Source organism: Helicoverpa zea, chromosome 18 (assembly GCF_022581195.2).
Source record: "Helicoverpa zea isolate HzStark_Cry1AcR chromosome 18, ilHelZeax1.1, whole genome shotgun sequence".
NCBI lineage: Eukaryota > Metazoa > Arthropoda > Insecta > Lepidoptera > Noctuidae > Helicoverpa > Helicoverpa zea.
Genome location: NC_061469.1, coordinates 5701294 through 5720539, shown reverse-complemented (window position 1 = coordinate 5720539; position 19246 = coordinate 5701294). Strand labels below are relative to the sequence as shown.

Sequence of the window (19246 nt, the reverse complement as noted above, 5' to 3'; positions counted from 1 at the left end):
CTAATCAGGATTATATGGACAAAAACTAATATGAAAGTTGGATGTAACTAGAGAAACCGCTCGCATATAATAGGTAGGTACTGCGGATTTTTCTTACTTATTTTTCTTCAGCTCAGTTTGTCCAAGTACTTACTGAGAGAGGCAAAGTAATTATTAATATTTTGTTCCTGCCTGCAGTCAGACCTTTCGCGAGGTCAAGGCATAAAAGGCCATCGACATTGACGTGACAGCAAAGATATTTCATTTACAATACGATGTCAAGGGAGACGTGATCAAGTGGACAGCAGCGATGTTTTAACATACTATTTTTAACTAAAGTGCACCCGAATCGTGTTACACCAGTACTTGTACACGTCCCTAAAATTACAACAAACTTCGTGGCGTATAGTTGCGAAAACTTGTTATCTTTTTGGGGTAATCTGAATGTCATGAAGTCGTGATTAGAAGCTCAAAATAACTGATTTAATCTCGTCGAATTTTAGCGTAGGGTCCTATGAAAGTTTCGATTTAAATATTCCACGTTAATAATGTATGTAAGCATTCGTGCGATTGGCACACAGCGGTTGCCAACATGCGTTGGTTTTATTTTCCTGGCCGCAGACAGCGTGGCGCGCAAATGTCAGATCGTTCGAATACACGTTTTGTAATACCACTTTTATTTTCGTCCATTTGAACCACTCGAAGAAAGTACGCTCTGGTCACGAAAGCAATTAAATCGTGATTTGATTTGTGTATTTATTATGTTGTATCGCAGCTTCTCGTCATGCCCTAACCTTTGAAACGTGACTTTCCGCACGAAGATTCCTGAGGTTGATGTAAGCATTCGCTTCAAATCAATGATATCTGATTTTCTTTGCTCTTCGTTGTCATATTTTAAAGTGAACTCCAAGTACCATGTGAATTTCTGCAGATGCTAAAGACAGTGTTTCTTCACAAGAAAAGCTAAAAATGTAAACTCTAGCTGGTAAAAGCTTTTACCTTATAGAAATTGAAGATGTAAGTGGACCAGAGCTTCCTTAACTTAATAATACGCTATTTTCTACAACAGCACTTAAGGAGATCGTCTTTTCTTGTTTTAGGTGTGAAGTGAAATGTGCTTTAGTGTTTGAACGTATGGTTTAAATTACCTTGCCGAGGAAGAATCGCCTGTAGTACTTGGCGGTGTCGTCGGTGTCAATGTTATGCCGCCTCGCAGCTTGCCGAGGGGTTCCTGGTTGGGCTCGAGGTTCGGCGTCCTCGCCTTCAGGGGGAGTGTCTTCCATTCCATCCACCCAGTATCCAACTGGTGGTAAAACTATCGTCGGTGGAGTTCCTGTAAAGAAAAACATGTGTTATTTATTTTCCTCCACCAAAATAGCGTGAATTAAAACAACTACCTTAGAAAGTTTTACTGTATAAAATTATTGCTTCTAAATACCTGCTGCAGCTTTTAGTCACGCAAAATAGAATTCCTACATGGTTTTTGTTTTCATTCTAAACCATAAATCAATCTTTAAGGAAGTCACGGAGCCAATTATTTTTATAGATTACGATCTTACTTGGTATGGAAACTTTGGAAATCCTTCGAGGTCCAAACAGTGCTAGCCCAAGGTTACAATTGTCACTGAATGTGAAGTATTTTTGTGTAACAAATGGTTATAATTACTCCAACTACACACGTTTACTCGGCAAAATACTTCATTGCTTTGTTCGTGAGTAACTGAGGATGTGTTTTCGTATTTTTTTGCTCGAGCAAAACCAGTTTTCGTTAGTCATCACGTCCGTTGAATGTATTTCATACGCGTTTACAGCCATCAAATTAGGGACGTTTTAAAAAGCATTTGAAAATGTTTAACTTCTTTTTTTAAAGAACCTAGGTAAGTATATAGGTATTTTCAATGTTTTGCTTTTAATTTAAATCGACGCAACTAAAAATAAATCCCAAAGAAAACAAACCAATATTTCCAAAGAACAAACACAATCCTTAATTAGACAACGAACGCCAACAAGCGCTGAAATAACAAAAGATTTAATGAACCGAGCTCAACGGCAAAGACTTGTCAATATCAATGATTAGCTGGCTTGCAAACAAGAAGGGGTGGGTTCCCCTCCATTGCTAAGGACCGCATCTAATTTCAAACAAGACATTTCTAGTCTAGACCGCCTTTTGTCCAGAAGATTTTTTTGTTACATGACTCTCAATATAGTCCTGCGGGGCCTCATTGTTCCCACTGTCCTCTTTCAAAGGACCCCTATTACTGTGAGTTGTATGCGAAAAACCTACGGCTTTTACGTCAAGGAATGATGTAAGAAAAAGTGTTCTGGTTTCTTTGAGGGTTACAAAAAAATTGCCTGTACCTACCACATTTAAAGAAATTCTAAACATCAAATTAAATATAAATTCACATTACACTATCAACGGAAATTACAGTCGTCAGGGAAGCCGATTTTGAGTCGAGAGGAGAACCGCAATTGGCCTGATTTCCCAAGATATAGCCCGTGCAGCAAACTGCGCCATTTAATTTAATTAATGTTTTAATCAGCTAACTAGTGCTCGGAAACTATTTTTAAATCCAGCGGAATTGAAGTTTTACCTTTGTCACTGTCGAAAAACAAAAGAGTTTCACTAAGAAGTTTTGTGACGAAAATAACTCAAAAGCTTTTTGTTAGCACTCCATTATCGGAATTCATTAATTGACTAAAATATTCCGTACAAAACTGAGAGACGAATGGTTTCCGATGAACGTAAAATCAACTAATATTAGAATAGAGATACCAACTCACTAAAACAAAAGTTTTGTGACAGAATACGGAGTTTACTTCTAAATAGAATGACAGTACAAACGGGTTCAAATACAGGTTGAAATATTTAATCCTGTAACGAGTCGACGTGGGCATTAGCACGTCTTGCTCTTAAATAATCAAGCAGTTAATCTGAACCAGAATACTTTCACACCTCTGTTCTCAACATTTCCTTCACTTTCTCCAAACGTTTGTAACAATGATGAAAGTTTCTGTATTACAAAGGTTACATTGTAAATACCTACTTTTATATTCTATGGGTTTTGAAACATCTCAACGGCCATTAGAAACGCAACATCAATCAATATCTGTAACAACATGACGTGCTTGTAATTTGTTGTTCGACATGTCGTTAGAAAAGGCCTTTGTTTATTCTTGTACGCATCCCAAAAATCTTAAAATACAGTTTCTAGTAGTTTTGTATTCAAACACAAGTTTCACCGCGAACTCAAGTCAACGTAAAACATTGTCGGTACAACTGCATACTTGACAAATACATCTGCGTTGACTTTCCAAAACTTATTTGTATTCCTGAACGTAACCGCTTCCTGCAACTTTGTTGTATCACAAACTAGTGCTTTGAATCAACTTTCTTTGACGTGTACAGACCGGCTGATAAGAACCAACTAATTAAAAGTTTAGACGTACTTCATTACATTTTAAAGCTTTGTAACTTAAAACTCATTTTGATGGCATGCTACAAAACTGGGTATCTGTAAGGCTAAATTGCTGGAATTAATGTTTTTGTAAAGAACAATTATTTCATAATGGCTATCAAGTTGAGTAGCTAATTGTGTTATGACCGGGTCAACAGACCTTTTATATGCATTGTGTTCTTATGAGAATTTTAATAATCGTCGAGGATTCTAACAACTGCAAGGGATGGGTTTATGCGCGTAATTGCAATGTTTGTTTTATTGCTACTTCAACTTAGTGCTTGGAAACTTAGGTTGTTAGCAATATAAATAAGCACTCTTAGAGAAGTACTTTATGAATAAGTGTTGAGAGATGAGTACATTTATTTACTCAGTAATAAAGTCTCTTCAAGTTTATACTTCTAATGCCTTGCTATTATCTACCATTGTGATAGTCTCTAAAGAAAATATCTCTAGTGAATAAGCAGAAATGCGTGGGAAAATCCTTCTATCAGAGTTTGTAAAGCGAAGTTCTAGTGTAGTACATAGTGGTATTTAGTTAAATCGCTCGGTAACTATCGGTCCAGCGAATGGCGCGTACTTTGAGAACAAATCACTATGGTTAAGACAGTTCGTTGGTCAGCGTTCAGATGATCCGACTTTCAAAGGTTAAGTATCTGAACATTTTGGTTTGTGTGGTCTGAAGCACCGAAGTATGTTGCGGTATTTGTTTTGATTTACAAAATAATACTGAATAAATACTTTAGATAATGAAAATTTACACCTAAAAGTTTTTAGAAAAGCTATTTATGACTCCAAAAGCAAAAGACCAAAAGCTAATAGCTACTGCTAAGCTTAGCCATATTTAGCAAGAGTTCTTAAAATAATAGTCGTGTCAGGAAGTGAGTATAAGTGACAACATTAGAGCGAAACATGGCCCTCTCTGACATAATTTTGAAAGAAGATTTATAATTAACAAGGTGCCAGCAAGTTTGTGATATACGGTCGTTTCATGACGACCTCTTTCAACGACACTGGACTATTAAAGATACAAAGTTCATAATAAAAGACTTACGATTAATGTAACTAGGGACTTAACCCCATTTTTCAAGGATACATAAAAAAATATACTAGCGTCCTGTGGGAACTACTGCCCGTATCTACCGGGATAAAATATACCATATGGCACTCAGGAACATTGTAGTTATCTATCAGTGAAAGAGGTTTTTAAATCTGACCAGCGGTTCCAAAGATTACCCCCTAAACACAGTTTTAAATTTTCCCTCTTTATAATATTAGTATAGATGAATTACACCACCTGCTGATGAAAATCGCACGAACAGACAAACAAACAAAAGTGTTGGAGATTTTTTTTATAATGTGTGTTGTTAAAACTTACCATTTTTAGCAAGAGTATCTTCCAGAAGACGACGACTTGCAAGGCAGGCGGCCGCCACTTTTCGTTGCGCGGCCGCAGCGCCAGGCGAGGGCGGAGGCCCATGGGGCGCTGGGACTCTGCCCTCCGCGTACGAGTGCCGGTCGGCGATGGTGGCACTCCCGGTACCGCCAGCCGAAACCGAGCGACATTTTTCTGACCGCCCAACCTGGAAAATAAGATAACTGTTAATACCATGATTCAGCATAATTTAATCTTCACTAAATAGTTAAGTATCTAAGTAATTTATTAGTCTACAAGACATTTACGCCAAGTAAACTACAACTACATATGTAGATAAAGCGTCCATTGAGTGAAATCTCATCTGATTAGACGCCAGTAATTACGAAAGGAATTTCTATTTGTGGGCATTTAATTTTCAACCAAGCAGCATTCGATTTTCACCGCACTGGTAATCAAAAAGCGTGTTTACTATCCGCGTGCAGTTCAAAGGCTTAATTGACCAGTTTGTTGAACATACGATAAATGCGTTCAAATCATGATTTCTGTTCAATGTTTAGATGAAGTAGTAAAGGCAGCTATACTTAATTCTAATCTTGACGGTGGGCAAGTAAGCGTGACGAACGCGTCGTCCATTGAACTCGCACCGTAGGATCCCGTCATTGTAGCTATTCACGCTAACTGTAACGATCCGCACAATTTGATTCGCGGTAGACCCATCCAACTATTTGGGAACGCAGTGAGATCCCTGCGAGACCCACAATTTGTGAAACCGCAAATTGATAGGATCCGAACGTGACAATCAAAACAGTTTTCAGAGCGATCAATAAATAAACGAAACAGGTGACTCCGTTGAACCGAAACGCAGTCGATCACGAAATGATCAAATTGATTCTGTAATATTGACTGGGGCATAAATTGTGCCTCGACCGTAAACACCATCAAAAGTTTAAAATTGGAAGCCGACGGAAGCATTAGCCGAACCGTTGACAGCAACTCGAAACAAGTAGCGTGGAAAATGCCCGGCCATTTCCACTTTGATCAAATTAATCTGACGTCACTGACGCCGTGTTTCTCTCGCACGCAACCGCAACAATCAAATATCTCAACTATTCTAACACTATAAAACTAAAGCTATCAATAAACTTTACGTTCGAAAACACTGAACAGAGTAAAACTGCCGAACAAAAAACCGATAACAACATGTTCATGGAGTATCTAAATAGAGAGCATGAAAATTCAATACGTTACGTTGCTCTTCAATTTACGTTATTAAAAATCTGTGTCCACGTAAAAATCTACAATTCTATCGGATTCTACGTAAAAATGATCAAATGCAATAGACTCGAAAACTTATTTGTTTGCATTTTACCTTCAAATTTATTGAAAGCGGAAGCATATTTGGGTCTATTTCAATATAAACTAGGCTGTAAACAGAGTTTTACAAATAGTTCCTATTTATTTTGGTTTCCATGTACCGCTTGAATTAAATTTGCATTTATTTGTAGGTTTGGAATATAAATAATTCAATGAAAATATACCAACCGCAACTATTATTTTGCCCCAATTTTTAATTATTTGTACAAAGCTGATTATTTATTTCCAATATGTATGAATATATCTTTTCTATGTACTTTGTGGCTATTTATCAAAACTATCAATCAATAGAAGCCAGCGTAAGCGATATCCAATTTCGATTGACGGTTATTTGCAATTAGAACCGTTTTTTATGTTAATTACAATGTCAGTCAAAGTGGAACGGAAAGAAAATTAATGAAATCAAGTAAAAAAATGGAATAATTACCTATTGGTGAAGACATGTACCTATCTACTGTAATTGTGCGGATTTTGTGTATCAAATATCCGTGTTTGTTGGGCTTCACGTTGCTTTGCTGTAGCTACAAGTTTTTATAAGAGGCGTTAAACATTATGGTGAACGCACACCTATCAGAAATTACCGCGTCGAAGGAATCGAATTCTGTCAAATGTCATATATTCTTCCAAATTAGAACGATTCGACCGACTTGCCTTTCAAGAATTCTAGAATATTTTCTCACACAGGTTCAAAAGTGTGCCTTTAACGTATATAGTTTCTTATCGATTGCAAATGCGTATCGTGATTGTAACTGTGCACTTGTGACACAATTGTTATAGTACACAGTTTTACGACAACAACGTCAGTTATTTACCGTCATACACTCTTCATTTGATACCTATACATACAATATTACTATTGCACCGTAATCGAAATAAATTTTATTGGAGTTCGCTTACTGTCTATTTTTGGTTAAAACACTAACATGACTATATATTTTCGTAACACTTCAGAGAAAAATCTCTTTGATGTCTTTCAGCAAACGTAAGAATAAACTATCTAACTTTCCCATTTTGGGATCATTAGGCCCGCCACACTTAATTACGGCATCTAATACCAAACAAATGACACGAATAATTCTCTCTCGCGGCTCACTTAAACCGAGAGACAAATTTCCGTACACCAGAAGATTATTTGCTAGCACAACATTAATGTTCCACTAAAGTTAGACTTTGGGTAATTCTGTAATTAAAGCCATTACGTAATTCATGAGAGCTAATCCGTTTTTTGAACATTCTAGAAGGTTTTAATACAGTAGAAAATACTTTATAGCGTTTCTCCACAACAATTTTCTGCAATAGGTACCATTCAACTGTTCTTAAACATCCGTATAAATATAATTTGCATAAGTAGTAACACAAAAACATTTATCCGTTCTAATTACAGTCAAAATTCTGTGGCGCTACGTATTCAGTCGGGTATGTGAATCCATTACCTCAGGAAGCTTCATAAAACAACCTAAAATGTTTTCGCACCTGAAACACATTGGAGCATCGTTTTCTCGTAATTATACTGCGTAGGGAGACGGGTAAATGTACTTTTAATTATGTTATCATTAACACCAGTGTTACAGAAAACCCGTAAGAAATGAGGCAACATAAGTGCCAGTCCGGTTGGTTGAAAAAATATTCATTGCACGAAGTGGGGACAAAAAAACTAATTACGTTAGCAAAAGAAACTTGCTCTTACCAACTGTACATATTTAGTGCGGTATGTTTCGGTGTACGCGTTCCATGAAACGTATAAGTGCAGGGGTGTATAACATTTTGATGCAAAACGTTGGCAAGGTGCTAATTCATAGCCGAGTAACTAGCATCCACGTTAAAAGAAGACTAGCGAACAAAAAGATGAGCTGATTTAAATATTCTGCTTGCGCTCCTGACTTTTGAATAGACTAGTTTATTTAGTCTTGTTAGTATTCCGTATATAAAATGCCTACAGGAATTTCTCGGGTATTTATTTGTGTAGCGTAGAACAACAAAGATAATCTACTGATACTGAAATGCTTGGTGCTAAATCTGTACGTCTAACCCGGGCGGACTGCATCCACTAGTTTAGATCGCTCGTAACATTTCGGTAAACTATATTTAGAAATCGGTTCTATTGGGCTATTTTTGTAATGATTTGATTAGATTTTTAGTTACCACGCGTAAAAAAGCCACGAGCTACAAAATGTTAGAATCTTGAATTCCGTGCCGCGTAAAGTTTCACTTGGAAATAAAAACTTTATGGCATGAAATGTGTTTAGAAACGCTATTTCTATGGCGATGTAAGAATGCCGTCCGCAAAAGGTATGAGACCATAAAGAAAAATTGTCTACCTATTGCTTTTAGGCGCGAGTCTTAGGCAACAAAATATTCCCTATTTCTTGTTTTATACGCAATCACATTTTCATTTATTACTTTTACTATTGCGTGGGGTAATAGGAGCTACAGTGCGATCTTAAAACTTTACAGAAAAATGAAAACTTGGTATTATGTAGATGCTCAAAATTTTCCCTGAATATAAGGCCGGGTTCTGAAAATTTCAAACCGCATATTTCTCTTAGCTTCCGAATACTTATTAAAATTAAACCCCAAGGGAAATGCAGGAATTTAAGTTTCCCGTGAACGATATTGTAGGCTATGTGCCTTATGCGAGTTGATGCCTCCTACTTATAAAATGTAGCGTTTTCTAAACAAGATTTTCTTAAATGTGGAATATTATTGTTCAGTTTTTTATAACATGATTAATCATCATCAACTTTTCAGCCATAGGCAATCCACTGCTGTATATAAAACTCCCCCATAGATGTCACAATAATGTAGTCAAAGTCTAAGTACTTATTTTATTTCATATAGACCTATTACAGGGTCTCACGATTCGTCAAAAGCTAGCAACACATATGCAAGGAGTACTTACAATATATGGGTTCACTTGCGAACATCTACAATCTGTAATCAGCAAACTAATTTTAACAGAATCAGCTTGTAACATGCACTATTGAACAACTCAGTTCCGTCGTAATTTCCTCCCCTATAACTAAAACATAACTCTTAATATGCATGTTCTAGCATATTCTACAGACATGCACTTCATCTTTAATTTACAACTTTATGTTCTTGGCAATAAAGTTGAAATTGGATAAGTCTAGAATTTAAACAAGTGTGCCTTCAAAGAGGCAATGAAACGTCAATAGAGTGATGTTTCGGCGAATCGTCATTCAGGTAGCTTCGAGGCAACAGGTTTCACAATAACCTAATAAAGTCTTTATACTAAACAGAACATAGGCGAGGCTTTATGGACTAGACGTCTGAATAACTAAGTCAAGGCTGAAGAAAATGTGTTACTTATTTACGTTATGAAAGATCATTTACTTTTAATACTTTACTCCCACAATACCTGACTTGCTTTTGTCTATAAATACATACTAAAATTATGTAATTTCGTTATAGTGGAGACATAAAATTAATAAAGAAAATATCTACGTCTTACATGCTTACTTTTGCTAAAAAAGATATTTCTCAGAAAACAAGGTCCTCAATTCATCGTCACCATTCGTTTTCATGCAAAAAGTTTGAAAGAGAATTCTTAGCTACAATATTAAATAGAAACAAACGAATATTGAAATAGAGTATTTCATTTGGCAAATGCAGCCTCCATTTAGTTATTGAAAAACTTTATGTAGTTGTGTTCTCATCACATAAATATTACGGTTTATTGCTATCCACCAAATGGAAATGTTGAATGACATCACAGTAACGTCATATTGTTAATTTAATTGGTTCACTCTAATGGTTGTTTTATCAGTAATTTTGTAACATAAACACTATAACATATAAGTGATTTATTAATTTCAGTTACCACTGCTTTAAGTCTTATGCGTTTTTGCAATGAAAGCATTATTGCAAAGTTCTTCGGAATGTTGTATTCGAATAGCGCGTGCTTTAATCAGAGTACAAAAGTCGTGTAAAGCTATTTTCTCCACAGAAAAGAGAATGACATAGAAAAGAATGTAAACTCTTTAAAAGCCAACTGGCCAGTATTTGCTGCGACATGGAAGCACTATTTGAGTGTGCCGCCATCGGCCCATGATTGGTTTGCGTTGGAAAGTAAATTGCTTGGATGTGGTCCTCGTTTACACTACATTGTCGAGGGCACGACATAATGGTTACTGTGAAATTTCTATTGAAGCAGCCCTCTGCCACAGCTTTATTGAAACTTGAATTGTTTCGTTATTGGAAAATTTTGCATTCCAAGAGGCCTGAATGTTGGCTTTCTCTTTCAAATAACCTATAAATGTACAATACCAATTTTAAATTTGGCAAGTCTTATATTCTTTTGAAATAGAACTAAAATAATTCTAAGAAATATTTTATGTTTCACTTTTTTATTTTTACCGAACTCAGACGTAGTTTGAGACATCAGCATAATTCTGTATGGCTCGAGCTTAGACACTTCTATGTAAGAACAGTCATACATTTTCCCTTTAAAGACGAAAACAAAGAAAGACAACAAAACCAATGACGCGCAACTCAGTGAACATTTCAATATTTTCAAAACAACCGTGACGTGTTAATGAGAGAATCATGTAACTTAACACGTGTAAGCACTAAAGCTGGACAGCATTATCTCATTTCAAACAATGATAAGAGATAAGCTTAACTGCATCCTCGAGCATTGTTGTCGAGTCTCACTCCAATTGTAACCGTTCGTTGTACGTCACATAACATCGTGCCTGTATCCTTGTGACGACAACAAATTATATTTATCGAAGGTTAACAATTTTATAATAACTGACCAATCATTGTTTTATCTATTTTTATGATGATAAGATAATGCCGGATGTTTTATTTATAGCTTTGATTTCAAAATCATGAGCGTATACACAACACATACAGGCTTTTGTTACCTATTTTTGTTTCATGTTAATAAAATAATGAAAAATATTACCATCGAAATTAATAGAAAACTGATAAAATCACGTATACGAAACATTCTTCTGTTGTCTCTCCCCTGAAGTCTCTAAACCTTTGTGAACTAAACATGAACTAAATGTCTATGAAAATCGCGCCAACTGTCAAACGCTGTTTGAAAATGGATCGTTGACACATGACTGAAAGGCAAAGGTAATATATCGTCAGCCTGTCAACAAAACTTCATACACAAATAACCAAAAAGTTTGAATGAGTATTGAGCTTTATCTACGTAGACAGTGTAACGGGGATATCTCGTGTTCATTAAATAGCGAGGGGACGTCTACGTGGTACCATTGTTCAGCGCCTGATACTAACGATATTGCTGTGCCATTTACTCGTTTCCGAGATAAAGGTACCTCACACGGCTCCTACAATATCAAACGGAGGCATTATTTAAACATTACGTTGAGAGTGAATGACGGTTGCGGCGGTTCCAGAGAATGCAATGTGTCTGAAGCCTTAAAGAAGTTCTATTCAGAATTCCACGAAATGATAAAACAGAACTTGTTGGGGTAGCGCGATTGTTGTTCAAACTTGATTTTGAGATTTGAAGTTAAATGTTGTGATAGACAACTTGTACCTCTATTTCTGCTTATGTCGTGAAATGATTGCTCGTATGACCCTAATATAACTCGAAGACATGATGAGGTATTTTTTATGTAGGCACATTTTTTACCTTTATGTAATAGGTGTTCAGTAAAAGGCTATTTCAGGTCCGCAATCGTACTTTCACGTCCAGGTACGTACGTACATCAAAAGTTCGATAACATAATACTCTTATGTACGGTTACACGTTCCGATAGCGTCAGTTTATGATTATTGGTAGTTGGCTCCGCTACTTTAGGCAATAAAATTATTTAACGACCCACTCAAGATTTGTTAAATATTATTTTGTATTCAAATATCAAGAACACTATATTTAGGGAGAGCAGTTTTCGCGCATAAGTTATGTAGTGATACTCAATGCAAAAATTGAAAATTAATTTAATAATTTGTGATTTAAAAATAAAAATGATGGATCTATTTCTTAGAGTTCTATTTATGAATAAGAAACAAAGAATATATCATTACTATTTTATGATCAACGAATTTAGAAATAATTGTGTTCTATTTTCAAGTGCTGACATTTGACAGAACAACAATGGCGGTTGATTCTCAATTCAAAAACGAAACCGCTGTTGCCTAACTCACAGTTTGTTATACAGCGAGATAAAATAGGGTAGGTAATAAACTACAGAGAATTAAGAAAATCTGATTTTAAAATTCCAAGACACAGAAGGTAGCATTAAAAACGTGAATGAGAGCGAAAAGAGCTCTTCCTAGATCCCCAGCGAGTAATTGCGTTTATCGGAGCGTTAAATGAGCGTTGCAATCTTTAATCAGTTCGGTCCTCATTTAGAAAAAAAAAAACATTCTGCAGCACGAGCCTTGTTTGTTTATCTGCTTTTTTTGAATCTTTTTATAAGATTTGAGGGAGGTATAAAAGTCGATCATAGGAAAATTACAAATAAAATTGACAATGTTTTTTTTCCTGAGGAAAATTCTTGAGTTTCCTTTCTACATTAAAATATTCATTTACTTTGCTAAGGAACCCAATAATATAAATACGTATGAGGATACATTTCCTCACATTCTCTTCCACGAAATGTTCTATACAGTTTTGAAATTCGCAATAGAACTAAGTAGCGTATGTTATCTGCGTGTGTAACAGATATTTCACGTTGCTCTATTATTAACATTGTTTACAAACCGGGCTAATAACGTGTTAGTAGAAAATTGGCTATTGTTTTCAATTCCAACATGTAAGAAATACGCCCCATTCTGTCTCAAGGTAAGTAGGCAAAGCTGTGATACCATCGACGAATCTTTGTATCATCATAGCCTATTTCATGTTTGAATAGAACCTTTGTGTATGGTTCTCAAATCTCATGGCGGTTATAGGCAAAGAACAAACGAAGGAGGTTTTAATTTAAGCAGTTGTGACTAAAATAATATGGACGTCTCAGTTTGTACCTCATTATGGTAAAATTTTGAATTAAGAATATTAATGTTTATTATTTAAATTTTAATCTATATTCAAATGTTAGTAGCGTCGGTACATTACCGTGTGCAGTTCCGACAACAGTGACGCAAATGCGTACCTACCACGAATGCGCGTTATTTTTGCATTGTGTAACTTCTCGTGCGTACTGAATGGCGCGTTAGTGACATATGAATAATAGATTACTGCCATTGTGATCGATATAGTCTTTGCTCGGCCTTCACTCTCCAATTATTGACACCAACACAACTTTACCGTGTCGAAGTCATGTTCAAAAGTAAAAACAAAACGCGTCTAGTGCAATGTATATCATTAAAGCGAACGTCACGTAATGAACCACTTCCACGGACGTACACACGTCTACCAGCGAATATGGCTTTATTCAAAAAGTTCACAATCGTGAATGAGAGTATTTCCCTCACAAAGCGAATGCTGAGCTCTGGGATTGCATCATTGTGCTGCACAAAAATGCTGCAGTGCTAATTTCGCATGCACCGCGCTACTCGTGAATGCCATTATGAGCTTACTAAGCTCTAGACCTAGTAATGAGTGCCCAAATAAAATCCGCGCCACACACAAGAAAACAAAACACAACCACTCAATGGGAATCCTGCGCCTAACTTTTTAAAGAAATTAAAAAGTGCAAGGTAGTAAAAATCACTGGAACAAACCACGCGATGCGACGTCGAAAAAATCAGAATGGAGAATTAAAAGTTCGTAAATGGAATAGAGCGTGTTCGAATTTCGAAATTTGTTGAATCGAAATAGAATTCCTGCAACTACTTCGGGAATTAGTTTTCATTCTCAGAAGTTCGGTATTGAGTTTTAAAATAGGGGAAATATGTACGAAAACATAGTTAGTATAAAAATTTAATGCAAAGCTATAAATTCATAACTAATCACAAACGCTTCCCAAACAAAAAAGTATTTTGCATAAACGAAAATAATCAAAACAGAAAAAAAACATGCCTCGAGCTACTAACAGGTTGTCCACGACAGGTACAGTTACACGACACACATTGTCGGCCCAAAAGCTTTGTTTGTGAAGGAGTAATGTTTAAATAATCGTCCGAGATGAATGCATGGGACCTTTGCCTACTTCCATAACGACTTAAGTATTTTGACCGTAGAACAAGTATAACAGTAACAAGAAGTTTAAACAGTATGACAATGTAGAACAAGATTGACTGCTTAAAACGGAACGGGGTGTGTTAGGAGAAAGCGTGCAAGAAATGATGCGGCAAAACCCATGCAAGGTGTGCGGATGCGGGAGAACACGGCAACAGAACATCAACGCATAATTACGAAATAATAAGCACATAGTGAGCAAACGTGTGTGTCGGCCTAGCGCATAATAAGCAATGAATGCCAGTGCCACCAGCCAGTATTTAAACACTAACCACCCTGTTCTCAATTCAAAACTTTAAAAAAATATTTCACTCCAGTCAACAAACAATATATGTACAGCCAGTTTCTCGTTATTAAAAAAGTTCTTTCATATCGGTTGTGTCGTTGGATTTGACATCCAATATGTACCATTGAATTATAAAAAAATGTACCTATATGTTTGCTTTTAATTTTAATATTCACAGACAGATTCGAGTATATTTAAACTTCCTGTCTGTAATAAATTATAGGTACTCTCATTTCAATATCAAAAGAGTTATGATTGCTACCTTTAACTCGATTAATGGGAGACAATGCCAGATGTAAAAAAAAAGAAATAAAAATGCTCCCGATGTTCTCATCGATTTCACGCAATTCCTAATTCAAATTCAATGTCAAATTACGGCGTTAATGGCGACGTAAGACTAAAGTATAACAAGCAACAGACTGGTTGGCTCGCTCATTCGTCTCGGTTCGCTACGCACATATAAGTTACGAGTAGCTAAGGAATTTAATATATTCTAAAGACTGTTCCACCTTCATGCTGCGCTGCCACGCTCCACTACTTAACTCCTTATCGTACCAGTATTTATCTGCAGCGACAATATTATAAGAGATCATATTCACGAGGCTTGTGTCTAAAATACCGCAAAATTTAATAAAGTATGTGTAAGATAATCCCGTTGTATAAATAAAGTTGAATCAAGGCTTTTTGATACGAGAGTAGAGTAGGTCACACAATAATAAATCATGCACGTATTGATTTACAATAAACTGCAATATTGCTTTGATCGCAAATTGGTATTCTGTCAACAGCACACGTTTGGCTGGGACGCCTTTTATTTGCTTGTAATATATTATTATAATAAGTGTCACAGACATGCTATAAATTAATCTAGCAGACGAATGTTAGTGAACTCCAAAATGATTTTGAAAATAAAGGTGAAATAAATGTAAATTCTATAAGCATCTATGTTTGGTTGTTGATCTAAACTTACGAGGCAGTACAACCATTGCCAAATCTAATAAAAGTGGTGTTCTAGATTCAATTCTTGTTTATAGTAGTTCTCCGCTGTCGTTATTGTGATTTAAATGTCGGAAATCGATAAAATATGTATCGATATTGCTTTGTAAGTAATCATAAATTTCGATAAAGACTTTATTGGACTTTAGTGAACGCTTACAATGAAACCTGGTAATAAAGAGTAAGTTTGACATTATTTACCAATTAATTTAAGCTGCTGGACCACAAAATTGTTTACAACTTTAATTAAAATGTATCGTTTCAATCATAGTAAATTCATTTTGACGGTCTAATTTAAAAGTAACTATTTCAATTCAAATTCATATCATATTTTCGCAGAGCCAGTCGCCCTGCAAATATTGACAGACGACCGCGTAAAAAAATTGATTCAGCAGTCGATTTTTTTTCTCTTTTGTTGTATCAATCAATTTATAAAATACCGCGGTGTGTTCCAAACAAACCTAGCAAATAGATTCGCTATCAATCTGCTGTGAATTGTTCGAATTCAATCTAACGCCTATGCCGCGTACACCTCTCTCCGTGAATAAAATATTATTGAAAAAATATAAAAGGTCCACTCCGATAAAAGTGATTGTGCCCACCTTTTTTCTATGAAATTCAATCCGAATTGAAGTTGAGCAAGAAAATGGTTCGTTTTTTATCAATTTCTCGTCGCCTGACTTTGTCATGAAAGTTGCATAAAAGAACATTAATCCGTAAAACTTTTCATTTTATAATTAATTAAACAATAATAACTAGTTAGCAAGCAAAACATGAAAATAAAATGGACCACTAATGCATAATTCAGCCATAATTTATAATTATCTTTACATCTGGAAGTCGTTGTTTCAGTAGAAAAACTAGCAACTGTAAATATTAGTACACTTAATCATAAATATCGAGCATGGAATCAGATTTACTAAGCGTGAAGCAGTTTTCGTGAGAAACAATTTTATTATTCACGGCAAGTGTGAAAATTGCTTCCATTCGCTAAATTCATTTACGTTTCGGAATTATGCATGTAAAATACTTCGTTGTTGGGTAGCAAACGAATTTCCCATAGTTTTCTTTTCTTTGTTTTTGAATTTTGTATCATGAGTGGTATTTTATAGTGGGGTAATAAGCGTTTTGTAGTCAAATAAAATGCCTTTTTTTAGGTTTCAAACAAAGCAAAGTTCTATGAGTAAATATAACACTAACTCCTCCAAACTTTCAAACTCCGAAATTAAGACGCCACCGTGATTTTGATAGCCGTTTGCCATGCCAAATTATAGGACTACCCGCTTACCAATGGATCTGAAATTTTGATATAGGTAAATTGATATCTTTATCTAGATTCTGCCAGAACGAAAACACGATACTGATAATTTTACTCGATCATAATTAATTCCGAAAACACGTCTAAAAAAGTACTATTTTTGAAATTACAAGGAAGTTACACTATCTTTATGTTTCAAAATTACTCTAATATATTCTTAACATCAATATTAACGTTCTGTCAAAGTCATTTTTCCATAACTATTACCAAACATTTTTAATTAAAGTTTTAAGATATTGGATTTTTTGAGCGGCAGCGATCATGATAGACGCTACGCAATTCTGAACCTTATGTCCGTGCTCTAGCGATTGATACACAATGTGTACGGAGACGAGCCAGTCCGGCGATAGCCCTCGTCGAGGTCGGACCTGCGCATGTTGTCGCTCCGGCCGTAGGTATAATAATTTGTGACGATAACTCAGATTTGCGCGCGGCCCTATGTGTGCGTCGGCTTGTAAATATACAACTTTCGCTCGTGTGACAGTGACGTCGTCCGAGCATGACGTGTTCTTATCGCTTTTTGTTATGGGTACAGTCGTTTACAAAAATGTCTAGTTGTTCACGAAGAAAATGTTTAAGGAGTCAGGTAGCGTTTCAAAAAATGAAACAACATCCAAAGCTTTTTATTATTACATCTTACAGTTTTTCATTATTTTCTCATAAGTTTTTTCAAATTGACATTGACAGTATCTAAGAAATAAATGAGGTGAAATATCTAAGATGAATTAAATACTCCTTACATATTTTCTAGCTCGGGGTACGAGGACAATAAATAAAAGTGTGGACTTGATTTTTCAAGTAGCGATTCAGAATCATTATAAATAAATAAATATTTTTATTGGGTATTAAACAAATCAAAAACTAACTTAATAATTTCAATAGATATTTACACAGATAAATAAACATTAAATTACGTAATAACTGTTTTTCCTTAAACAGCCGTAACCCCTAAATAACTGTATTTGTACCCGACTGTACCTCTTGTCACGCACACAAAGTCACTGTATATGTACAAGGGTTACCCACACATAACCGCGCGCAAGACTGAGTTGAACTTACTATAAGCACTCTGAGAACAAAAAATCTATGGAGACCGTGTTATACTATAAATTCTTTTTTTTTACATTATATTTGTACTTATGTCTCTTTCTGACCTCGGGACTACAGAGTCCCGGATTTTTGGAAGGCGAACGTGGGGCCGAAGCCAACACGCTGAAGCCCTTTTGAGACAACTTTAATGAAATGGTAACACAAAACCGACGATTATCCCTGTATACACTATAGAAATGTACCCAAGGACAATCCCCGGTTCTGTGCTAAACTATTGCTAACTATGGATGAAAACTACTTAGGCTATTGTGATGGGATGCTAATGGACTAGGAATGGGGAAACTACGGGAACTATGGCACCTGCCGATGACAATGTATTAAATACATTACATTATATTATTATTTATATTTCAGTTTTAATAAATATGTTTAAAAATGAATTACTTAGCTTCATTACTTCTTTGATACCTTACAGCTTCACTACATACATTTATAGCATACATAACACACAAGATCTGCGACGCTTTTATTCCTTAACCACTTAATTTTTACTAGCTGTTTAACGCGATTTTAGCCGCATTCCCGGGGAACTTCTTCCTGTGCCCGGATAAAATATGGCCTACATTCACTGGGGATAGTGTAAATCTCTAATTGTGAAAGCAAATCAAATCAGTTAAGCAGTTTCAGAGCTTATACAATCCACAGAAACAAACAATCAAATCTTCCCTCTTTATAACATTAGTATAAATTATTTAACACTGGTCAAACGCTTTCATTTGATACCCATATTGAGAGAGCTATAAAAAAACAATGCAATTCAGCATTTTCTGGCGGTGGCTATCTTGGACTTTAAATAATATTATACATGATTCTACATACTAATCAAGCCCTTTCATTTGATATCCATACTGAAGGAATTGTAAAAAAAATATGTTATTCGCCATTTTGTGGCGGCGGCCATCTTGGGCCGATATTCACCAAATAAAGCTAGGAACACTCCCGATTAATTTCATTTCAAACAAAAAAACCTAAATACATATCGATTCATCCGTTCTGGATATACAAACACACATACACGACACACCACACATACATACACACAACCTTACGCGTCCAAATTATCATATTACTCTTCATAAAAAGTTTTCATTACAAATAATTTTTGTAAGTACAACAAAAAAAAAATCCGATCAAAAAATAAAAAACTTAGGTAAGTTGCGGCTCCCTATCTTCCCTGTTCGGTTCTCCTGACCCCGCGCTGACCTCGGCGTGTGCGATTGGC

General features: G+C 35.6%; 1 protein-coding gene across 10 annotated transcripts in view; it reads right to left on the bottom strand.

Annotated features, from left to right (window-relative positions):
* LOC124638996 (rap1 GTPase-activating protein 1) overlaps nt 1-19246 on the bottom strand; it is a 267806-nt gene that overhangs the window by 14676 nt on the left and 233884 nt on the right. For all 10 annotated transcript variants that reach the window (XM_047176199.1, XM_047176196.1, XM_047176195.1 and 7 more), the window contains 2 exons: nt 4816-5020; nt 1128-1312 (listed from right to left, as the gene is read on the bottom strand). In XM_047176199.1, coding sequence (XP_047032155.1) covers nt 1128-1312; nt 4816-5020 — 390 coding nt within the window. The remainder of the gene's footprint in view (nt 1-1127; nt 1313-4815; nt 5021-19246) is intronic.